This window comes from Myotis daubentonii, chromosome 15 (genome assembly GCF_963259705.1).
Source record: "Myotis daubentonii chromosome 15, mMyoDau2.1, whole genome shotgun sequence".
NCBI classification, from domain to species: Eukaryota; Metazoa; Chordata; class Mammalia; order Chiroptera; family Vespertilionidae; genus Myotis; species Myotis daubentonii.
In genome coordinates this window covers 12,070,956-12,092,967 of record NC_081854.1, presented here as the reverse complement: position 1 = coordinate 12,092,967, position 22,012 = coordinate 12,070,956, and the positions used below count along the sequence as shown (strand labels likewise).

Here is a 22,012-nt window from a genome sequence, read left to right as displayed (position 1 = left end):
AAATTGGGGGTCACCACAACATGAGGAACTGTATTAAAGGGTCACGGCATTAGGAAGGTGGAGAACCACTGCTCTAGATCCTGAACTCTGGGAAAGCAGGACCAGAGCTGTGTGGCCACCACCAGTCCCACCGCCTAGCACAGGGCCTGGCGCACAGTGAGTGCTCAGGACATATTTTTTCCAACACACGAAGGAAATCTTTTCTGAACAAAATACACCTGCGTTTTCACAATCTGGCCCTTGGGTCAGAGATGGGAAGGGTCAGAGAAGGGAAGTGATGTGTCCAAGATCTCACGGCCGGGAATGGTGGGGCAAGGCCTGCAGCCTGGGTGTGTGACCACCTATCACCATGGTGCGTCCTGCACGTTGGGAGACAACAGAGAAAAGCACTTGCTGGTAAAGGGACAGGGAGTGACAAATGACACCTTTAACAAACACTGGCCTCAGCTCCCTGGCAGCCCCATCTGGCCAGGGGGCCTCTGTCTCTGCTCCCCGGGGCTTTCGGGGCTGAGAGAAGAAGGCATTGCAGAGGAGTGGGCTTGGGGCTGTGGGAGGGGGAGGGCTGGGCAGTGGGGGCCCCGGAGGGGGTGGATTTGGGTGGCCTGGGTGCCGGGGGGGGGGGGGGAAGCCTTTCAGGGAGCATTTGTTGACTCCACAGGTATTTATTGAGCCCCTGCTCTGCTGGCCGGGGGCTGGGTAATGCTTCCACCTGACGGTGACCTTGACAGTCCTAGTCCTACCTCTTGAAGGCTGGGGGCTGAGGGGGCGGAGCCAGGAGGAAGGAAGAGGGCAGGACTGGGAAGTGGCAGGTTCCAGGACAGGCCTGGGAAGAATTTCTCCATCTTGGGCCTTTCCAAAGCTGACATGAAATTCTCTGCTTCTGAGCTTCTCTTTCGGAGGGAAGATTCTCCCTTTGGGAAGCCCTGCCCGACTCGCTGGCCTGCCCACCCTCCCTCCTCCTGCTGCCGTCCTGCCTGGGACACCGACAAGTGCTCAGCCTCCCCAAGCGCCCATTCGCCCGCATGGAGATGTTTGAGGTTCTAGCCCGCAGGCTGGTGTGCACTGTGTTTGTTGCACTCACCTTTGTTGTGGCTCACAGCAGTGTGGCTCATGCCCTGGTTGTTTTTTTCTGTCTGTCTGTCCTGCTGTTTCCGGAGCTCCTGAAGGGATGGGCCCTGTACAGGGCCAGCCACAGCGGAGACCCCAGGAACTGTTTGCTCAGGGAAGGACCGTTCAGATAAACCCAGGACTTGCATCGGCCAGTGACCCCTTCTGCATTGTTCCCCATAGTCACCTCCGCATCCTTGCTACCTGGGCCCCGGCCCCAGGGAGCGATGGACAGTCATCAGAGTCAGACTATGTGTCACACCACCTTTGTTTCTGTACCTGCTGCTTCCCTCATTGCCTCCTCTGCACAGGCCACTTGTATTTTAGATCTCAGCGCTGATGTCCCCCCTTCCAGGAAGCTCTCCCTGACGCCTGGATCAGGTGCCCCCTCTGTGTTCAGCCCTGAGCCAGGTTGCATTTTCCCTCCTTATCCTGGTCTCTGTCTCCGCAGGTGACCAGCAATGGCAGCATCGGGAGGGACCTGCCAGCGGAGACCCAGCCCCAGAACCCACCCCAGCCAGCACCCAACGCCTGGCAGGTCATCAAAGGTGTCCTATTCAGGTAAGCAGATGCCAGTTTGCTTTTTTATCTTCTAATATGTTTTTATTGCTTTTAGAGAGAGGAAAGGAGAGGGAGATTGAAACATCGATGAGAGAGAAGCATCAGCATCCATTGGCTGCCTCCTGCATGCCTCCTGATCGGGATCGAGCCCGAAACCCCAGCAGTCGAACCAGCTACCTTCTGGTAGATGGGTCAGTGCTCAGGCACTGAGCTACACCGGCCGGGCATGGTTTGCTTTTGTTCATGGAAAAAAGTGCAAATGAAAGGAAAGAATCCTTGAGGATGGCCGTCATTTCTATATTGGTGGGAGCTGTATTTTTTTTTCTTAATGATAGAATTTTTTTAATGTGGTAAAATATACCACATTATTAATATTCTCGGGCTGCTCTAATAAATAGCACTAACTGGGTGACTTAAACAACAGAAATGAATTTCTCACAGCTCTGGAGGCCAGAAGTCTGAGACCAAGGGCATGTCTGGTTTCTCCTGAAGCGTCTCTTCTTGGCTTGTCGATGTCTGCCTTGTGGGGTCTTCACATGGTCTTTCTTCTTTGGGTGCCTATGTCCTAATCTCCTCTTCCTTTTTGTTTTTCTTTTTTTACTTTGTTCTTATTCTTTTTCTAATCTCCTCTTCTTATAAGGACACCAGTCCTATTGGATTAGGGCCCACCCTATGATCTCACTTAGCCTTAATCACCTCTTTAGAGTCCCTATCTGCAAATACAGTCACTGAGGTACTGAGGGTTAGGACTTGACATATGATTTGGGGGACACAATTCAGACACAACATACACGTTACATGTAATTTACCATTTTAACTATTTCTAAATGTAACATTCAGTGGCATTAATTATATTGACATTGTTTTTTTGTTTCGTTTTTTTAAATAGATTTTATTGATTTTTTACAGAGAGGAAGGGAGAAGGGATAGAGAGCTAGAAACATCAATGAGAGAGAAACATCGATCAGCTGCCTCCTGCACACTCCCCACTGGGGTTGTGCCCGCAACCAAGGTACATGCCCTTGACCGGAATCGAACCCGGGACCCTTGAGTCTGCAGGCTGACGCTCTATCCACTGAGCCAAACCGGTCAGGGCTATATTGACATTGTTGTACAACCATCACTACCATTCATCTCCACAATTTTTTCCTCTTCCCAAACTGAAACTCTGTTCCCCTTAAACACTAACTCCTCAGTTTCCCTTCCCGCCAACCCTTAGCATCCACCTTCCTACTTTCTGTCTCTGAGCTTCTACCTCAGAGAGGAATCCGACAGCTCACAGGTCATCAAAAGAATTCCAAGAGATCCCTCGCTGGTGGGGCTCAATTGGCATCATCCTGTGCACTGAAAGGTTGCTGGTTTGATTCCAGGTCAGGGCTCATGCCCAGCTTGTGCGCCCCATCCTTGGTGGGGGGCATGCAGGAGACAGCAGATTGATGTTCTGCTATGATCTATGTTCCACTCTCACATTGATGAGTTTCTCTCCCTCTCCCTCTTTCTCTAAAAAGCAATAAAAATGTCTTAAAAAGAAAAGAATTCCATGAAAACCCATGTCAGCTGGGGGCATAAGAGCTGGCACATGCTCAGTCAAAGTTGGCCATGATTGCTTTTGTTTACTGTTTATAAAACCTTAGAACATATAAAGAGAAACAGTTGAAAGATAGTCCACAGCCTCGATGCAGTCACAGATCACCTGCTGGTGGGGGACAGACCTGCCTGCCTCAGAGTGTCACACGGGACAGCGAGAAGCTGTTCAGGAGAGAAACTGCACTCTTCAGCCAGGACACTCACATGTCCTTCCCGACCTGTACCCCAAGCTTCTTCAACTGTCCCTCCTCTTCCCTGTTCCTCTCCTCCCCCCATGTCCAACGAGGACTTAGCATTTTCTTATATATCAGTTTCTTTCATGCTTCAAGCAGCTATGAATAGAGATTATTCTTATCTTTCCCTTCATTTTTACACGAGGCAGCCTATTTTATACAGTTCTGCACCTTGATTTTTTTCATTAGCAATGCATCTCAGAAATCTTTCCACATCAGTGCATAAAGGAACTTCCTTCAGATACGCATTTTTCATCCAGCCACAGTGTAGGCTAATTTCCTTTCTTAGAACCAGGCAGCCCCAAACATCGGCTCAGAGTCTCTCCTGGAGTTTTAAAGTGGAATCGGGCTTTGTTTTGAGGGGTCTGTGAGCTCCCTGAAGCTTCCAGCAGATTGCATTGAAATGGCCTCTTTTGAGGATAGTCTCCGTGCTTCTTAGCACATCCTCAAATCACACCAGTGCTTACCCGGAGCTGGGAGCGGGGTGGATAAATGAATGGGGTGGGAAGGAGAGTTTTCACTATATGTCTTTCCATAAGTACAGTTTTTTCTGAACCTGTGGAAGTCATATCTATTTAGGGGGGAGAGAGTTAAAGGCTCCTTTATTTGCTCCCTCTGGGAAGGTGAGGCTGGTCCCTGTGGGCCTGGGGTCCTCTGGCGGGGCTTCATGGCCTGGGATGCTGGGGGGGGGGCAGTGTCCCCAAGGCCTCTGAGTGGGCCCCAAACTGGGTACACGAGTACACAGATGTTCTTGTGTCCTTCAGGGCGCAGGGGATCTGGAATCCTAAAAGGTCTGGTCTGGCCTCCCTCGTTTTACAGGGGACCCAGAAGACCAGAGGGGTTGGGATTCCCCCCACAGGCCACACATTAAGCCGGTGGACGTCCCTGCTCCACACTCTCCTTGGCCGTATTCACTCAAATGGGAGCCTCTCCTGGGGGCAGAGGGGACCCCAGAGATTGTCGGTGCTAGACCTTCCCTCCCCCAGCCATGTGCATCAGGGACTTCTTGGGGAGGCAGCAGATGGCTCAGCTGGGCCATGGCTCCTGAGACCCCAGACCCCAGGGCTCCATGGCTTCTACAGGCAGAGACGAGTTCTGTGCCTGATCCTGCCCTTGGGTGTGGTTTGGGGCTCAGCAGGGAGGCACCCTACCCACATCAGAATTCCCTTGTAGTGTTTTCCATTCCAAAGTTTATTGTATGACTCTTTCCTGTGATGCAGATAACAACAATAATAGCTAACACTTGTACTACTCAGTATGTGCCTGTCTTCATTCTGAATGATGTCATTGCATATGTATATATCGGTGTATTTAATGCTTACAAACAACCCTACAAGGTAGGCAGTGTTAGCCCCACGTTAATAGTGGAGGAAACAGGCCAAGAATCTTGTTCGAGGTCACACAGTCAGTAAGAGGCAGAGCTGGGCTTCAGATCCAGGTATTGAAGCTTAGAGGCTGAGCATGTAACCCCTCTGCTGTATAGCTTCTTGCTTTTTAAAAAAATGTTTTTATTAATTCCATAGAGGAAGGGAGAGGAAGAGCGAGAGAGATAGAAACATCAATGATGAGAGAAAATAGTTGATCAGCTGCCTGCTGCACACCCATTACTGGGGATGGAGCCCACAACCTGGGCATGTGCCCCAACCAGGAATGAAACTGCGACCTCCTGCTCATAGGTGCTCATAGGCTAACACTCAACCACTGAGCCACACCAACTGGGCTGCTCTGTGGGTCTTTATACCTGTGATTCGTAAATACTTGTCTCATTATTAATTACACAGCGGCTGTATCTGAGAGACCTGAATTAATGCAATGGATATTTATTTCTCACACACATACCAGTGTGGACTTAGCAGACCAGAATTTTGCAGACTTCTGCGACCCAGACTCCTCCTTGATTTTTTAAAAAAAATATATATTTTAGCCCTGACCGGTTTGGTTCAGTGGATAGAGCATCGGCCTGCGGACTGAAGGGTCCCAGGTTCGATTCTGGTGAAGGGCATGTACCTTGGTTGCGGGCACATCCCCAGTGTGGAGTGTGCAGGAGGCAGCTGATCGATGTTTCTCTCTCATCGATGTTTCAGACTCTCTATCCCTCTCCCTTCCTCTCTGTAAAAAAATCAATAAAAATATATTTTTAAAAATATATTAATTGTGGATCCAAGCTTAATTTTTTACAGAGAGGAAGGGAGAGGGAGAGAGAATCAGAAACATTGATGAGAGAGAAACATCGATCAGCTGCCTCCTGCACACTCCTGTGTCCGCAACCAAGGTACATGCCCTTGACCGGAATCGAACCTGGGACTCTTGAGTCTGCAGGCTGACACGCTATCCACTGAGCCAAACCAGTTAGGGCTCCTCCCTGATTTTTGATCCACCATTGCTAGGTTTTGCCCCTCTGCTATATAGGGCCTAAGATAGCTGCTGAAAATTCAGTCACCACATCCCATGTTCCAGCGAGGAGATGAAATCAAGGAGAGATGTTCTTTCTCTTTAAGGACACTTTCCAAAAACTCAACATAGCACATTGTTTTTTCATTTTATTGACCAGAGCTTTACCTTGTATCTTTACCCAGCTGTAAGTAAGGCTAGAATTTACTCTTTTCTGGGTGGCCAAGGGGTCCCACTAAAATTTAGTTTACTTACCAAGGAAGAAGGGGAAGATGGATATTGGGAAACAACTATCAATCTGGTGTAGTTTTGTTTCAGGGCTTTTATTTTGTTCATTAGAAAAAAATTCAAAAAGAAAAGCATAAAAAAATCTCCTAAGATCACCGTCATCATCATTACTGTATTGACACAATCCTTTCACACACTGATTCATATTGATGCTCACCCGAGGATATTTTTCCATTGATTTTTAGAGAGAGTGGAAGAGAGAGGGAGAGACAGAGAGAAATATCGATGTGAGAGCGACACATCGATTGGTTGCCTCACACACATGCCCTGACCAGAATCAAACCTGGGACCCTTCAGTCTGTGGGCCAATGCTCTAACCACTGAGCCAAACCAGCTAGGGCTGTGTATTCATTCTTATCAAGCTTTTCCTAATTGTTTCCAGTAGGAGAGTTGGTCTGAATAAACTAGTCTATTGCTACTAAAATTCAGGACTGCCCTGGCAGGAGTGTCAAACCACCCCTGGTCGGGGTAGGTGCAGGAGGCAACCAGTCGATGTGTCTCTCTCATATCTCTATATCTATATCTATATCTATATATATATCTCTATATATAGGTAGATATCTTTATATCTATATATATATCTATATATCTACCTATATATATATCTATATCTACATATATATGTGTGTGTATATATATATATTTTTTAATGTAGTTGCAGGAACTCCTGGTCACATTACTTTAAGTATAGGCAACTCATTCTCAGGATCAGTGATTCTTTTTAAAAAAAAAAATATTTTTATTGATTTCAGAGAGGAAAGGACAGGGAGAGAGAGAAACATCAATGATGAGAGAGAATCATTGATCGGCTGCCTCCTGCACGCCCCCTACTGGGGATCAAGCCTGCACCCCATGCATGTGCCCTTGACCAGAGAACCTTCAGTCCGCAGGCCAACGCTCTATCCACTGAGCCAAACCAGCCAGGGCTCTCATATCTATGTTTTTCTCTCTCTCTTCCTTCGTCGCTCCCTTCCACTCTCTCTAAAAAGAAATGGAAAAAATATCCTCTGTTGAGGATTAACAACAACAACAAAATCAGAACTAACTTATTACTTACTATCTGCCTCTCCAGTTTTCAGGTGAGGTTTCTGAAATGTTGCTTATGTTGCTTTCTAAGGTTCTGTGCTTGTAAAACACTGGGCTAGCACAGGTTCTTTGGGTTGTCTCACTTTGGGATGTCTCACAGTGGACTGGGACATGAATGTTTTCTAGGTCTGAGGTTTCAAGGGTCCAAGCTCCTGTGTCCTGTGGTCACCAGGAGCTTCTGGAGGACTTGGTGAGGGGGCTCTACATGGAGCCCAGGGCAGTGCCAGGCCCCTCACCCTAGCAGACAGTGGCACCTGGGGTCTCTCCCCAGACGTGGCTTTTGAGGGCATCTTATCTCTCACCAGCCCTGTGACTGCCTTCTCAGGGACCCTCCATCCTTGGCCACCAGCCCCAGGTCAGGCCGCAGCAGGTGCGAGTCAGAAGGTCAGGAGGACCCACGTCGGAAGGAAAAGGCTTGGGGACTCATCACCTGCCCTCTTCCCTCCTCAGGATCTTCATCATCTGGGCCATCAGCAGCTGGTTCCGCCGAGGGCAGGCCCCTCAGGACCAAGTGGGCCCCGGAGGAGCCCCGCGCGTCGCCAGCCGCAACCTGTTCCCCAAAGACACTTTAATGGTAACTGCCGGCTGGGAGGCCAGACAAGGGAGATAAGAGCACCAGGGAGGGTGTTGGGGAGTGACATGGGCCGCGATCTGGTTTCTGGTAACTGTCAGGTCTATGAATGGGTTCAGAGCTGAGGACCTCTGGGTCTATCCACAACATGTAAAACCTGTCACTCAAGCGACACCAGTAAGGGAAAAGTAAATTCTTTTGGTTTTGTGGGGGTTCCTCTGGGGAAGAGGAACATCCAAGGAGTCACTCGGTTGTTTAAAAACTATCTTGGCAGAGTCCTTAATGTATTTTGGTCAGGCTTTAAAAGTTGCAAAGGGAGCCCTAGCCGGTTTGGCTCAGTGGATAGAGTGTCAGCCTGCAGATTGAAGGGTCCTGGGTTCGATTCTGGTCAAGGGCATGTACCTCAGTTGTAGGCTCAATCCCCGTCCTGGTCGGGGCCCATGTCTCTCTCACATCGATGTTTTCAGTTTCCCAGAATTCTTGTCAGCGGGGTGACCACTGCTCAGCTGTTCTTGGTCAGTGGGCCTTCAGGGCTCTGGACAAAGACGGCCACGGGACTTGAGAAAGGAGGGAGCTGTTGGAGGAATGGCTTCCCCATGTTCTCGGTAGAGGCTGGAGTTCCTGCAGATCTTGACTGTGCTTTATCCGTAAGCCTGCAGGCTCTGACCAGGAACGCCATAAGAGGCCGAGAAGGAAGAACATAATTCAGGAAGGTCTTGATCCTGTCTAACCCTAAATTTTGATTGCTAGGCTGGCCATTCTCTTTTTTCTTTTCTTTTTTTTAAAAAATATATTTTACTGATTTTTTACAGAGAGGAAGGGAGAGGGATAGAGAGTTAGAAACATTAATGAGAGAAACATCGATCAGCTGCCTCCTGCACACTCCCTACGGGGGATGTGCCTGTAACCAAGGTACATGCCCTTGACCGGAATCGAACCTGGGACCCTTGAGTCCGCAGGCTGATGCTCTATCCCCTGAGCCAAACTGGTTAGGGCCTCTTTTTTCTTTTAATATATTTTTATTGATTTCAGAGAGGAAGGGAGAGGGAGTGAGAGGGAGAAATATCAATCAATCGGCTGCCTCCTACACACCCCACACTGGGGATGGAGCCCGCAACCCAGGCATGTGCCCTGACTGGGAATGGAACCGTGACCTCCTGGTTCATAGGTCAACGCTCAGCCACTGCCCTACTCCAGCCGGGCGAGGCTGGCTGTTCTTTAATTGTTTTTTTGCTCACAGACATCACAGACTCAGACCAGGACAGATGTGGTGGGGTATGAGAAAAGAGAACATTTATTCTACCAGCTGCTACTCTTCTCTCCACTAACTCCCCTTTTCCTTCACCCAACAAACTTATTCATATTAGTAGACTGACCACTGCCACAGTTCATCTGTCAACCTCAGAGGCTCTTAATGAGGAACCCTAAGCTCCCCACTTCTCCTCCCAACAGAACCTGCACGTGTACATCTCAGAGCACGAGCACTTTACAGACTTCAACGCCACGTCAGCACTCTTCTGGGAGCAGCACGACCTTGTGTATGGCGACTGGACTAGCGGCGAGAACTCAGATGGCTGCTATGAGCACTTTGCTGAGCTCGACATTCCACAGGTGGGGACGGCTCCTGATCTCTGGCCCCAGGCTGCTCACCTTGCGTGGAAGGGCCTTTCCTTGAACCAACTGCCATCTGAAGATTAGGCTCTATGCCTGGCTGTACCCTCAGTTCACATGCTTCCTGGCCACAGGCAGGTCCCTGAAGTCTCTGGGCCATGGCCTCCCACATCTCCATGTGGATGGAGTTGGAATTGGCCTAGGATTATGTATTTCTGTGGTTTTAACCAGTGAAAGATTAGTAATTGTCCCTGGGGGTGTCCAGTCATCACTAGTTTGTCAGGCAGCCCAATCCTTCCTATATAATAATCCTATATAATAAAAGGGTAATATGCAAATTGACCGACCGGCAGAACGACCTGTTGCCATGACGTGCACTGACCACCAGAGGGCAGATGCTCAACACAGGAGCTGCCCTCTAGTGGTCAGTGTGCTCCACAGGGGGGAGTACTCCTCAGCCACAGGCTCGGCTGACACTTGTGAGTGTGGCAGCGCTAAGGATGTCCAACAGTGTCTTAGGCCTACTCCCCTCAGGGACATCCCCCGAGGGCTCCCGGACTGCAGACTGTGGACTGCGAGAGGACACAGGCCAGACTGAGGGACGTGCACGCCCTCCCCCCCCCCCCCCACCCCCAGTGCATGAATTCATGCACTGGGCCTCTACTTTGAAAATGACAGTTAACATTGATTAAGCACTTACTCTGTGCAGGGCACCAAGCTAGACCAACTGGTGTAAACCTCCCAGTAACCCTATAAAGTGGGAACTATTCTCTCCAGCGATGAGGACATTGAGGTGCAGAGAGCTTAAGTGACTTACCTAAGGTCACACAGCTAGTGAGAGATTTGAACTCAGGGTATCTGGCTCTGGACTTGGACAGCCCCATGTTCAAATCCTGCCTCCCCTAAGAAACCCTTCCTGACTCTCAGGCTCTGGCAGCTGCCCTCTCTGGGGGTTGTCACTTCCTGGACATGGGTCTCTCCCTCCTCATCATGGGACTGTGAGCCCTAAGAGGGTAAGGCTGGGACTGTCTTGCCAACCACTGTGCCCCAGCTCTCTTCAGCATGGGGCTGGGTGCAGAATGTTGAACAATCAATGAATTTGCTGCATTAATGATGTTGACATCTCCTTGGGCTGCACACTCATTCATTTCTCTTTAGCAGGTCTCCTTGGCCTCCTGAGGGGGAAGGGGGGGTGTCTGTTCTGTCTCTGTCTTGGTCTGTGGGGGTGGCTGGACACAGGGTGTGGACACAGTCTTTCTGAGGCCGATAGGCTAACCTGTGCTGAGGGATGGCTTCCACCAGACTCTTGCCCAGGATCCAAGCCCCTCCCTCCCTGAGGTCCCCGCTAGCCTGAGGGGCAGCAAGCTGGGCAGCAAGCTGGGCAGCAAAAGCCACCCCCAAGGACTTGGATCTGACCAGGTTTGAGGTGGGAGGGTATCTCAGTTGCTCCTGATTTTAATTTATGGCGCTGACTGAGTGATGACACGGAGAGGCCAGTGCCATTGAAAGAAGAATTAATTACGTTTCCCGAGGGGGGGGGGGGGGGCACCATGTAACACTGGGCCACATGGGGAAGCACCGAGTTTGTGCAGGAGCAGAAAGAGCGAGAGGGGAAGCCTAGGCCAGAGTGTTCACTGGGGTTTCCTCCGGAAAGACTAGGCAGGGTAGGGAAGCAGCTAGAAGGGCTGGGTGGGGCTGTGGATTTGGGATTGGTTGGTTTGCATATAAAAGGCCTGTTCCTGGGCAGGGGAGTTGTTTATTATCTGTAGGCATCAGCTAGTCCTATTGCGGCAGTCTCTACCCAGCTAGCTAAGTCCTCCAAGATGTTAAAACAGTATAAAAGACAAAGAAGCATGATGAACACGGAGGTGGACTTCAAAGGCAGGGAAGCAAGGACGATGCAGTGTGGCCAAGTGACTCCAGCTCTGCACGAACATCAGAGAGGGCTCAGGTGTGCCCTAGCAGGCGGCACCCCTCTTCAGTGTTCTCCTCTGCTGTGGTGGGAGTGAGCATAATGCTCCCGCCTGAGAGCTGGAAGGAGAAAGGTATGGGCAGAGACGTGGGACGCAGATGGTGAAAGGCAGAGCCGCACAGGAGCCCACAGACGGTTCGGATCCATTCACTGCACATTATGTAAGCTCTCTGTGTGAGCCCTAGTTGGCTCTTCTGGAAAATGGGTATAATAACACGGCCACTGCAATAGGTCTTTGTGTGTTGCAGGAATGGGAACCCGTGGATTAGGCAGTTACCATTTGGAGTACCCAGAGCAGGGTCTGGTGCTCCCCCTCCTACCCCCCTCCCGGGTTTTACTGTTGAATGACTTAAGGTCATTTATTGAGCTCCTACTTCGTGCCTGAGTGACATGCTAGGTGCTCTGGGATAATCCCGACTGCACTGCTGTGCCCTCAGCTCTCAGGACCTGCGGTGGGCACAGAGGCTCAGTGTGGGGAAGTGCAAGAGCCGGGATTTGAATCCGAGTCTCTCTGGCTCCAGTGTTTTGCTCTTAGCCACTTAGCTACACTGCTTGCCTGGCCGGAGAACTGGGGAGTGGGGAAGCTGTTGGGGGCATCTGTCGTGAGGGGCTTCAGCATTTCCTTCTTTCTGTTGGCCCACCTTGCAGAGCGTTCAGCAGAATGGCTCCATCTACATCCACGTCTACTTCACCAAGAGTGGCTTCCACCCAGACCCCCGGCAGAAGGCCCTGTACCGCCGGCTCGCCACGGTCCACATGTCTCGGAGTAAGTCAGTCTTCACAGCTCAGATCCACAGTCCAGGCAGCTGGCAGCCTGGGTGCCCCAAGCCAGTGCAGGACCTCAAATCCCAGGCCCACAAGGACTGGCAGGAACCCTGCGCCCAGGGAGTCTGGGATTGGAGGCCCATCCTTTGTGCCTCTGTAGACACCCCTCAGGCAGACAAGAGAGCAGTGGGCTTAGAAAGAGCAGGTGGGTCTCGCTGTTGTGCTCAGTGGTTGAGCGTTGACCTATGAACCAGGAAGTCATGGTTCGATTCCCAGTCAGGGCACATGCCCAGGTTGCGGGCTCGATCCCCAGAAGGGGGCGTGCAGGAAGCAGCCAATTGATAATTATCTCTCCTCATTGATGTTTTTCTCTCTCTCCCTCTCCGTCTCTCTGAAATCAATAAAAACATACACATAAAAATGTGTAATAAAAAATTTACACATTTTTTTTTTTTTAAAGAAAGAAAGAACAGGTAGACAAGGGGACTTTTGAAGGGGAGGTGATGGGCCAGCTCCTGTGTAGCACCTGGCTTGGTAGAAGTCGCTGCTTAAGAATAGCCTGTGAATGGACAGTGGGTTGATTTAATGAGCACAGGGAGACGGGAGGCCCCTTGAAATTTGTTTCATTCAGTGTGACCTCTAATCACATCTGTGTCAACCCAGTCTGCGTGAATGGGCACTGCACACACGTGTCACCCCTGAGATGTCTCATGGGACAGTGTCGTGTCCCAGGTGACCTGTTCAGATGGTCCTGTGTGGCTTTGCTGTGAGCCCTCTGTTCTCAGACACACGCCTCTGAGCAGTGCCCTTTATTTTCGAAGGCAAGATGCTGAGGGCCCTGGAACTGGATAAGGTCCCCTATTCTCATTCTTGCTGGGTGCCCACCAGGTGAATCCCCATCGGATGGGACTGAGTCACCACTGAGAAGCCCTGGGTCAGGGGTGGCTGTTTGTGGCTATGACACAGCCTAATATTGAAATGTTTTCTCTGCCCAGGCATCTCCTTAAATTATTTTCTTTTCTCTTGTTAGAAGTACACTTGACCTTTGAATAACACAGGGATTAGGGGTGCCAGTCCTCTGCACAGCTGAAAATGTGTGTGTAAATTTTCCCCCCATTTTTTATTTTGTATAATTTTTTTACTCCCCAAAACTTAATTGTCCCTTAGTATGTTTGGGGGACTAGGTCCAGCACCCCAGCAGGTACCAAAATCTGAGGCTGCTCAAGTCCTTTATATAAGATGGCATAGATCAGTGCATACAGTTAGCTCTTCACATCCATGGACTCCCAACCGCAGTTCAAAAACAATACAGTTATTTCTTTTTAAAAATCTGCATAGAAGTTGACCTGTGCAGTTAACTTCCATGTTATTCAAGGGTCAACTGTATATGGTTTAAATATACTTTTTATTGATTTCAGAGAAAAAGGGAGAGGGAGAGAGAGACAGAAACATCAGTGATGAGAGAGAATCACCAATCGGCTGCCTCCCGCACACGCCTACACTGAGGATGGAGCCCACAACCCAGCCATGTGCCCTAACTGGGAATCGAACCGTGACCTCCTGGTTCATAGGTTAACACTCAAACACTGAGCCACGCCGGCCAGGCTGTATATGGTTTAAAATTCAAATAATAAACGGAACAGTGAGATTCATCAGTCCCCTGTTCCCTCTTCCCCTTTTCCCCAGTTCCTACCCCCCACAGGCAACTGCTTTCAAATTCATTTAGCTGTTTCTTCTGTTCCTTAATCTCCAAGGCTCTCAATAACAAGTTGGTACCTCAGTTTCTTGGCTTTTCAGTTTTAGATATTATCTCCTGACCTCTTACTCTGGAAGAGGAAGTCCTAGCACATTAACATAATTTTGACTAGATTAACATTTAGTATTCAAATGATTGAGTGTGTGATTCTTTTTTTTTTTTTAATTAAATCTTTATTGTTCAGATTATTACATTTGTTCCTCTTTTTTTTTCCCCCCATAACTCCCCTCCTCCCAGTTCCCGCCCCACCCTCCGCCCTCACTCCCCACCCACTGTCCTCATCCATAGGTGCACGATTTTTGTCCAGTCTCTTCCCACATCTCCCACACCCCTTTCCCCCCCAAGAATAGTCAGTCCATTCCCTTTCTATGTCCCTGATTCTATTATAATCAACAGTTCATTCTGTTCATCAGATTATTTATTCACTTGATTCTTAGATTCACTTGTTGATAGATGCATATTTGTTGTTCATAATTTGTATCTTTACCTTTTTCTTCCTCTTCCTCTTCTTAAAGGATACCTTTCAGCATTTCATATAATCCTGGTTTGGTGGTGATGAACTCCTTTAGCTTTTCCTTATCTGTGAAGCTCTTTATCTGACCTTCAATTCTGAATGATAGCTTTGCTGGATAAAGTAATCTTGGTTGTAGGTTCTTGGTATTCATCACTTTGAATATTTCTTGCCACTCCCTTCTGGCCTGCATAGTTTCTGTTGAGAAATCAGCTGACAGTCGTATGGGTATTCCCTTGTAGGTAACTGAGTTTCTTTCTCTTGCTGTTTTTAAGATTCTTTCTTTATCTTTTGCTCTTGGCATTTTAATTATGATGTGTCTTGGTGTGGTCCTCTTTGGATTCCTTTTGTTTGGGGTTCTCCGCGCTTCTTGGACCTGTAAGTCCATTTCTTTCACCAGGTGGGGGAAGTTTTCTGTCATTATTTCTTCAAATAGGTTTTCAATATCTTGCTCTCTCTCATCTTCTGGCACCCCTATAATTCTGATGTTGGTACGCTTGAAGCTGTCCCAGAGGCTCCTTACACTGTCCTCGCATTTTTGGATTCTTTTTTCATTTTGCTTTTCCGGTTGGATGTTTTTTGCTTCCTCGCATTTCAAATCATTGACTTGATTCTTGCGCTCCTCTGGTCTGCTGTCGGGCGTCTGTATAATATTCGTTATTTCAGTCCGTGTATGCTTAATTTCTAGTTGGTTCCCCAATATAAGATCGAGGGTCTTATTAGTTTTCGTGTAGATCTCATTAAGTTTATCGGCAGCTTCTAAACAGTTCTTGAGAGACCTTAAAAGTGTGGTTCTGAACTCTATATCTTCCTTTGACAATTTTGTCCTGTTTCTTTGTCTTCGCATTTTGTTATGCTTCCTTGGTGCACCCCCTAGTGGTCTTTGTTCGCAGTCTTATAGTTAAATCTTGATTGTTGTAGCTAATTCCAGGGAGGGTTTGACCTCCAGGCCAAGTGGCTATGAGAATCAGCTGTGTCAGCAGTGAGAGAACTTCTGTCCTCTAGGGAGGTGCTAATCTAGCCTTTGCCTGAGGCTATCCGGCAAATGCCTCTGTGCAGGGCTTGGGCGGGGCGGGTCGCACAGGATCAACAGGGTGGGCCGGAGAGAGCAGTTATGGCGGCTCTCAGTCCTGTCCCCAGGGGCTCTGCCTCTCTGAGTCCCAGCACCCGCTGCAAAGCTGGGAGAGAAAGCTGCACTCGCTCTGACCGAAGCCAGACAGTCCCGCTTCTCCTGTTTGAGTCTGGGTCCCTAAAGACTTGCCCGGATCTGGTGCTCAGAGTCTGCGACTCCCTCCCGATTGAAAACAACAACTGCGCCCTCCGCCGCCAGCCCGCTCCGCGCACTCCGCACCTCAGAATTTGACTTCAGCACTGCGCCTCCTCTGAGTGTCCGTGTGCATTTCTCTTTCCTCCTAGTTGTAGGACTTCCACTCAGCCAGCGTTCCTGTGGTTCTGGGTGATGTCCCTTCCGTTTTTTGGTTTCACTTTTGAAGTAGTTGTTCAAAGCAGCAAACTCCGGCGTTAACCTATGCCGCCATCTTGGTTTCCGATTCTTTTTTTTAAATACATTTTTATGAGAGAGAATCATTGATCGGCTGCCTCCTGCACGCCCCCTACTGGGGATAGAGCCTGCAACCCCAGGTATGTACCCTGACCGGCAATCGAACCGTGACCTCTTGGTTCATAGGCCCACGCTCAACCACGGAGCCACTCCAGCCGGATGAGTGTGTGATTCTTATTTACATCTGAACCACACAGTGAACATGTTTATCTTTTCTTTCCTGTCCAGTTTTTCCTTTTCTGTGAGGTTAGTGAGTGTTGGCATTTTTTCATTCACTCTTTGTGTCTCTGTCCCGGAGTCCACTGTCCCCTAATTGGCTGTCATAGGAATCTCTCTCTGTACTTGAGTTTCACCAGCAAATTTTGTTAGCTCCATCTCAAGTTCATTTTTTGCGCCTGTGAATTTGGTGCTGATCTAGCCAGCTGTTTTGTGTGTGGTGTGGTAACAGACACACTTCTATTCTTGTGGTTAGGTCTTTCTTATTTTGATACAAAAATAGCCCAGTCTCTGCGGCTGGGACCCTGGACTGGCGATCTCTGGAGGGATGGTACGGTGGTGCCAGGTCTAAGTGTTGTATTTTGTGAAAAGTGCTGAAATAACGGGAATTCATTCGGGACCATTTCTGTGCCACAAGAAATAAAAGCATCGTGGCTGTGGAAAGAGACAGAAACACAACATCCGGATTGGCTGATGTCACAAATCGGGTGGTACTGGCTGTTCCTTAAGAACATGTCTAACCCTGAGTCGGTGGTGCAGTTGGTTGGAGCACTGTCCCGGACACCAAGATTGTGGGCTCGATCTCCAGTCAGCACATCCTAAGTGGCAGGTTCAGTCCCCCATTGGGCAAGTAGGGGACACAACCGAACAACGTTTCTCTGTCACATCAGTGTTTCTCTCTATATCCCTCACAATCAATAAAAGCATATCCTGGGGTGAGGATTCAAAAGAAAAATATGTGGAGCTTGGGTGGAGATGGACAAAGGTGGGGGAGAAATGGGGACATCTGTAATCCTATCAACAATAAAAATAAAGTTCAGAAGAAAAATAAGAATATGTCAAGCTTGGAGATCAGCTCCTCCTGCTTAGTCAGCAGATGAAATGGCCATCATCCTGCCATTAGAGGAGGGTAGTGCTGTGGAGCCCCTTGAGAAAGATATGAAGTTGAAGAGAAACCTAAAGGTATAATAACTCTCACTGCTGAGGAACTTCCAGTAGATGAGTCTCCAGTTACAACTTCTCCACTCTGTGGTGCAGTACCCCTCATTGTAGGGACCACGAGAAAGAACTTTGAAGGGAAAAGAGCTTAGAACAGTGGTTCCCAACGTGGGGGGCATGCCCACAGGGGGCAGTTTGATTTTTCTTTAAAGATATATTTTATTGACTTCAGGGGTGGGGGAGAAATTAATGATGAGAATCATTAGTCGCTGCCTCCTGTATGCCCCACACTGGGGATTGAGCCAACAACCCAGACATGTGCCCAGACCAGGAGTTGAACCCTGACCTCCTGGTTCATAGGTCGACGCTCACCACAGAGCCACGCCAGCCGGGCCAATTTGATTTTTTTTTTTTTTTTTTTTGTAAATATAGTTTTATTGATTTTAGAGAGGAAGGGAGAGGGAGAGAGATAGAAACATCGTTGATGAGAGAGAATCATGGATCGGCCGCCTTTTGCATGCCCCCTAGTGGGGATTGAGTCTGCGACCAGGGCATGTGCCCTTGATCGGAATCGAACCCGGGACCCTTCAGTTTGCAGGCCAACGCTCTATCCACTGAGCCAAACCAGCCAGGGCCCAATTTGATTTTTAAGGGGGCAATTCGAGAATGAGCTATTAACAGTGAATTTTATGCATTTCTTATGGTTCTAGGGGCCTCATATACAAACTATACTAATAAAAGGGTAATATGCTAATTAGATCAGGCGTCTTCTGGACGACCATCTGGATGTCCTTCCTGACAAAGCTGGGCCTGGGTGAAGCCGCCCGCCGGCGGTCCTGGGTGCTAGTGCCTGCGGCTGGCTGGGGCCTGGGAGATGGAGAAGCTGCCCACCCCGCAGTCCCGGGCACCAGCGCCTGTGGCCCAGGAGATGGAGAAGCCACCCGCCCTGTGGTCCCAGGCTACTGCCAGCCGGAGAAGCCGCCGCCTCCCACCCCCCGCCAATATCCCGGGCGCCTGCGCCTGTGGCCCGGGTGAAGCCACCTGCCCACTGTCCCCTGTGGCTGCAGCTGGCCCGGGTCCTGGGTGCCTGTGGCTGGCTGCAACAGGGAATCCTGGGTCCTGGGAGTGGGGCTGAGGCAGAGGTGGCTAGGGGCGATCAGGCCAGCAGGGGAGCAGTTAGGGATGATCTGGCCAGCAGGGGAGCAGTTAGGGCAATCAGGCTGGCAGGCAGAGGTGGTTAATTGTGATCAGGCAGGCAGAGGTGGTTAGGGGTGATCAGGCAGGCAGGCGAACAATTAGGAGCCAGTGGTCCTGGATTGTGAGAGGCTTGTCCCCTGTGGGGGTCCCGGATTGGAGAGGGTGCAGGCCAAGCTGAGGGACCGCACTCCCCTGCACAAATTTCGTGCACTGGGCCTCTAGTATATAAATACGTATTGTGACATATTTATGCATTCCAGTTCTCTATTATGTTTTGAAACTTTATTTGCTATTTTTTATATCACTTTTTTTTTTTTTTTTTTTTTTTTTAGCAATTTCTTAGTGATTTCTTCCTCAGTCCTTCAACTGTCCTTTTGTTTTTTTATTTTTCTCTTTCATGGATGTCACGTTCTTTGGAAGCTTGTTTAGACCAAGTTAATGGCCTTGTAGGCTTCCTCCACGTGAGTAGGATTCATTTTTTGAATAATAAGAATTATATGTCACGGGGGCATCAGGATTTTAGAGATGCTTAGGGGGGGCATGGCCAAAACAAGGTTGGAAGCCACTGCTGTGTGCTCAGCCCATGGGGCTGCATGCCTCACAGCTGTGAGCTAGGCCACTGATACTCTAAAAGCCAGCGTGCCCATGTGGAAAAGGGAAACGTATGAAGAATCATCATCACATTTGAAAAGAAACAAAGAATGCTTTGAGGCAACCAGTGATTAAATCACTTACGTTCCTGGAGTGCGGAGGTTTAAATTGGAGAGCTTGTCTTTGAGCACATTTTGATTTTTCTTGAGAAGTTAAGAAGTTTAGGATGAGGTGTTACACTGGAACTAGAAATAGAGGAAAGCCTTAGGGGGAAATAGAAGGATAATTCAAACATGAGGAAAAATGTCAGGGGTAGACAGACTATTCCCTGCCTAAGCTGTAAGTGTGACTGGACTCACTGAGGTGTGGCCCTTCTCATGGACTTTGTCTCAGAGCCCATCCCCTCCCCCACCTCCACATCCAGAGATGTCATTGTCATCAGGGAAGTGTTAGGGGCATGCTGGCAGACCCGGAAGTGATTGGACAGTTTTGATATGTTTTTAGAATTTATATATTTAAAAAACAAGCCCAATAAAACATGATTTAAAAAGCCTACCTTGCCAAAACCGGTTTGGCTCAGTGGCTAGAGCATCGGCCTGTGGACTGAAAGGTCCCAGGTTCGATCCCGGTCAAGGGCATGTACCTGGGTTGCGGGCACATCCCCAGTAGGAGATGTGCAGGAGGCGACTGATCGATGTTTCTAACTCTCTATCTCTCTCCCTTCTCTGTAAAAAAATCAATAAAATATATTAAAAAAATAAATTGTTAAAAAGCTTACCTACACTGGATTGAACAAAAAGTTGGTGCCCCAAGTGTACCGAGCGCTGTGAAGTGAGCGGGTCTGGAATGTGCGCTGTGGACGTTGAGCCCACTGCTTTCCGCATAGTGGGACCTGCGAAGATGTGGGCGAAGGTGCGCTGAGGAGGTGTGGCCTGCAGGGGCTGTCCTGGAGAACATGTCCCCAAAAGTGGGGCTCGGCAGGGGCCTGGGGTGGATGTGCCTGACGCCTCGAGGTTGCTTGAATGAGACCCAGTCGGGTGGCTGCTGGCTTGCATGTCATTTACCCTCATTGATGCCATATTTTTGTGGGTTTGCCTTTGGTAAATGAGATCCTTGTCGCTGTGTGGTGAGGTGGTGTCACAGACACTGTGACGGGTGTCTGCAGCTGGTGGACCTGGAAGGCCCACCAGGATCACCCAGGCTTGCCCCACAGCTGGGACCCCTTGGAGCTGGCCACCCAATTCCAGGGCAGAGAATGAGAGTGTGGGAGCAGAACAGTTCCCCTCCCCCCACAGGGCCAGCACTCAGTCCTCCAGAGCAGCTCTGTCCCCTAGAGATGTAGTGCCAGCCACTAAGTCATTTTAAGTTTTCTAGTGGCCACATAAAAAACACACACACGCCCTGACCGGTTTGGCTCAGTGGATAGAGCGTCAGCCTTCGGACTGAAGGGTCCTGGGTTCGATTCCGGTCAAGGGCATGTACCTTGGTTGCAGGGACATCTCCTCCAGCGTGGGGGGGGGGGCGCTGATCGATGTTTCTCTCTCATTGATGTTTCTAACTCTCTATCCCTCTCCCTTCCTCTCTGTGAAAAATCAATAAAATATATTTTAAACACACACACACACACACACACACACACACACACACACCCCTAAAACTATAAAATTAACATTAGTAGTAATTTTATTGAGGTCAACATATTGTCATTTCAACATGCAGTTAGTATAAAAAATCACTGAGATTACCTTACATTCTTTTCTTCCTCTGCACTGAGTTTCAGAACCTGGTGTGTTTTGCACTCATAGCACACCCGCTTGGCCACACTGCCGGTGCTCAGCAGCCTCATGTGGCCAGTGACCACCATGCTGGCTGCTGCACTTCTAGAAGCTTCAACTCCGAGGAAAGGTGGCTCTTTCCTCCCACAGAAGCCAGGTCCGTCTTGTATTATAATCCGTGTGGGTGCTGCCAAGTTGTAGAATGTTCTCCCCGGAGCCAAAGCCTCTCTCCTGTGCCGCCTCCAGGCCTCTGGAGCCCGGCTGGGCCCGGCTCCTCCCTTCCCGCGTCAGCCTCTCTCAGGAATGCAACAGTAGCGGAGTGTGTCCCCCGGAATTCATTCTTCAGGATGCCCACCCTTGGGTGTTTACTGCTCCCCCTGGACGTGGGGCAAGGTCTCACCTGTGTTGGTAGAAGTGCTGGGCTGGTATTTGTGCTGCAGTCAGAGCAGCAGGCCCTGGGCTGAAAGCCTACGTCCCGTCCGGAAATGTATTTGAACGTGAGCTTGTGTGTGGAATTCAGAAGCCTCTAGCCCTGGTTCTGAGTGGATGCAAGGGATCCGGGCCCGGTGGTTTGGGTATCTGTGACGTGCAGAGACATTCTGGCTGGGCTCTAGTGCAGAGCCACTTCACAATGGCCCTGCATTCTCCAGAGGAGGGACCGAGGCCCAGGAAGTGACAACGCTTTCCAACGTCCCTTAGCTCGTGTGAGAGTAGGGCTCCCGCTCTTGACCAGCTCCCTTCCCGTTTCCCCATCTCTCCCTGCCCCTCTGGGACAAGATGGGGAAGTCACAGGAGGGGCAAGCTGCATTTTGTCCAGGGATAGGGAGTGCTGAAAAGTACCCAAGCAGGGTGGAGCTGAGCAAGCACCAGCCCCTTCCTCCTGGCAAGTCTTGGCATGGTTCAAAGCAGGGAGGCAGAGAGCCTGTGGCCAGCCTGGCCTCTGTAAGTGGAAGTGAAGGCTGCTCTTGGCTGGGGTTCACAGCCCCAAAGGATTTCTCACACCGGTGGTTCCGGGCCTTCTGAACTGCCCGCAGCTCGCCTGTTTACTTTGGTGTATTCCAGGGTCGTCACTGGGCCCAGAACCGTGTGGGGATATGTCAGTGTCCAAGTGGGCCCACCCCCTCCTGGGGCTCACAGGTTGTGGGGAGAGACAGCAAACAAACCGATGGGCAGTTGAACTGGAGGCAGGGAATGTTGTGAAGGGAATACACGATGCAAGGAGCCCGACTGGAGGCCTCCTTGAGTGGGGTGCGCGGGGAAGCCCTAGGAAGAGGGACATTTAACCAGGGACTTG

General features: G+C 49.7%; 1 protein-coding gene across 1 annotated transcript in view; it reads left to right on the top strand.

Annotated features, from left to right (window-relative positions):
* CLPTM1 (CLPTM1 regulator of GABA type A receptor forward trafficking) overlaps positions 1-22,012 on the top strand; it is a 33,840-nt gene that overhangs the window by 4,297 nt on the left and 7,531 nt on the right. The window contains exons 2-5 of the mRNA XM_059666195.1: positions 1,559-1,668; positions 7,704-7,827; positions 9,277-9,435; positions 12,056-12,173. Coding sequence (XP_059522178.1) covers positions 1,559-1,668; positions 7,704-7,827; positions 9,277-9,435; positions 12,056-12,173 — 511 coding nt within the window. The remainder of the gene's footprint in view (positions 1-1,558; positions 1,669-7,703; positions 7,828-9,276; positions 9,436-12,055; positions 12,174-22,012) is intronic.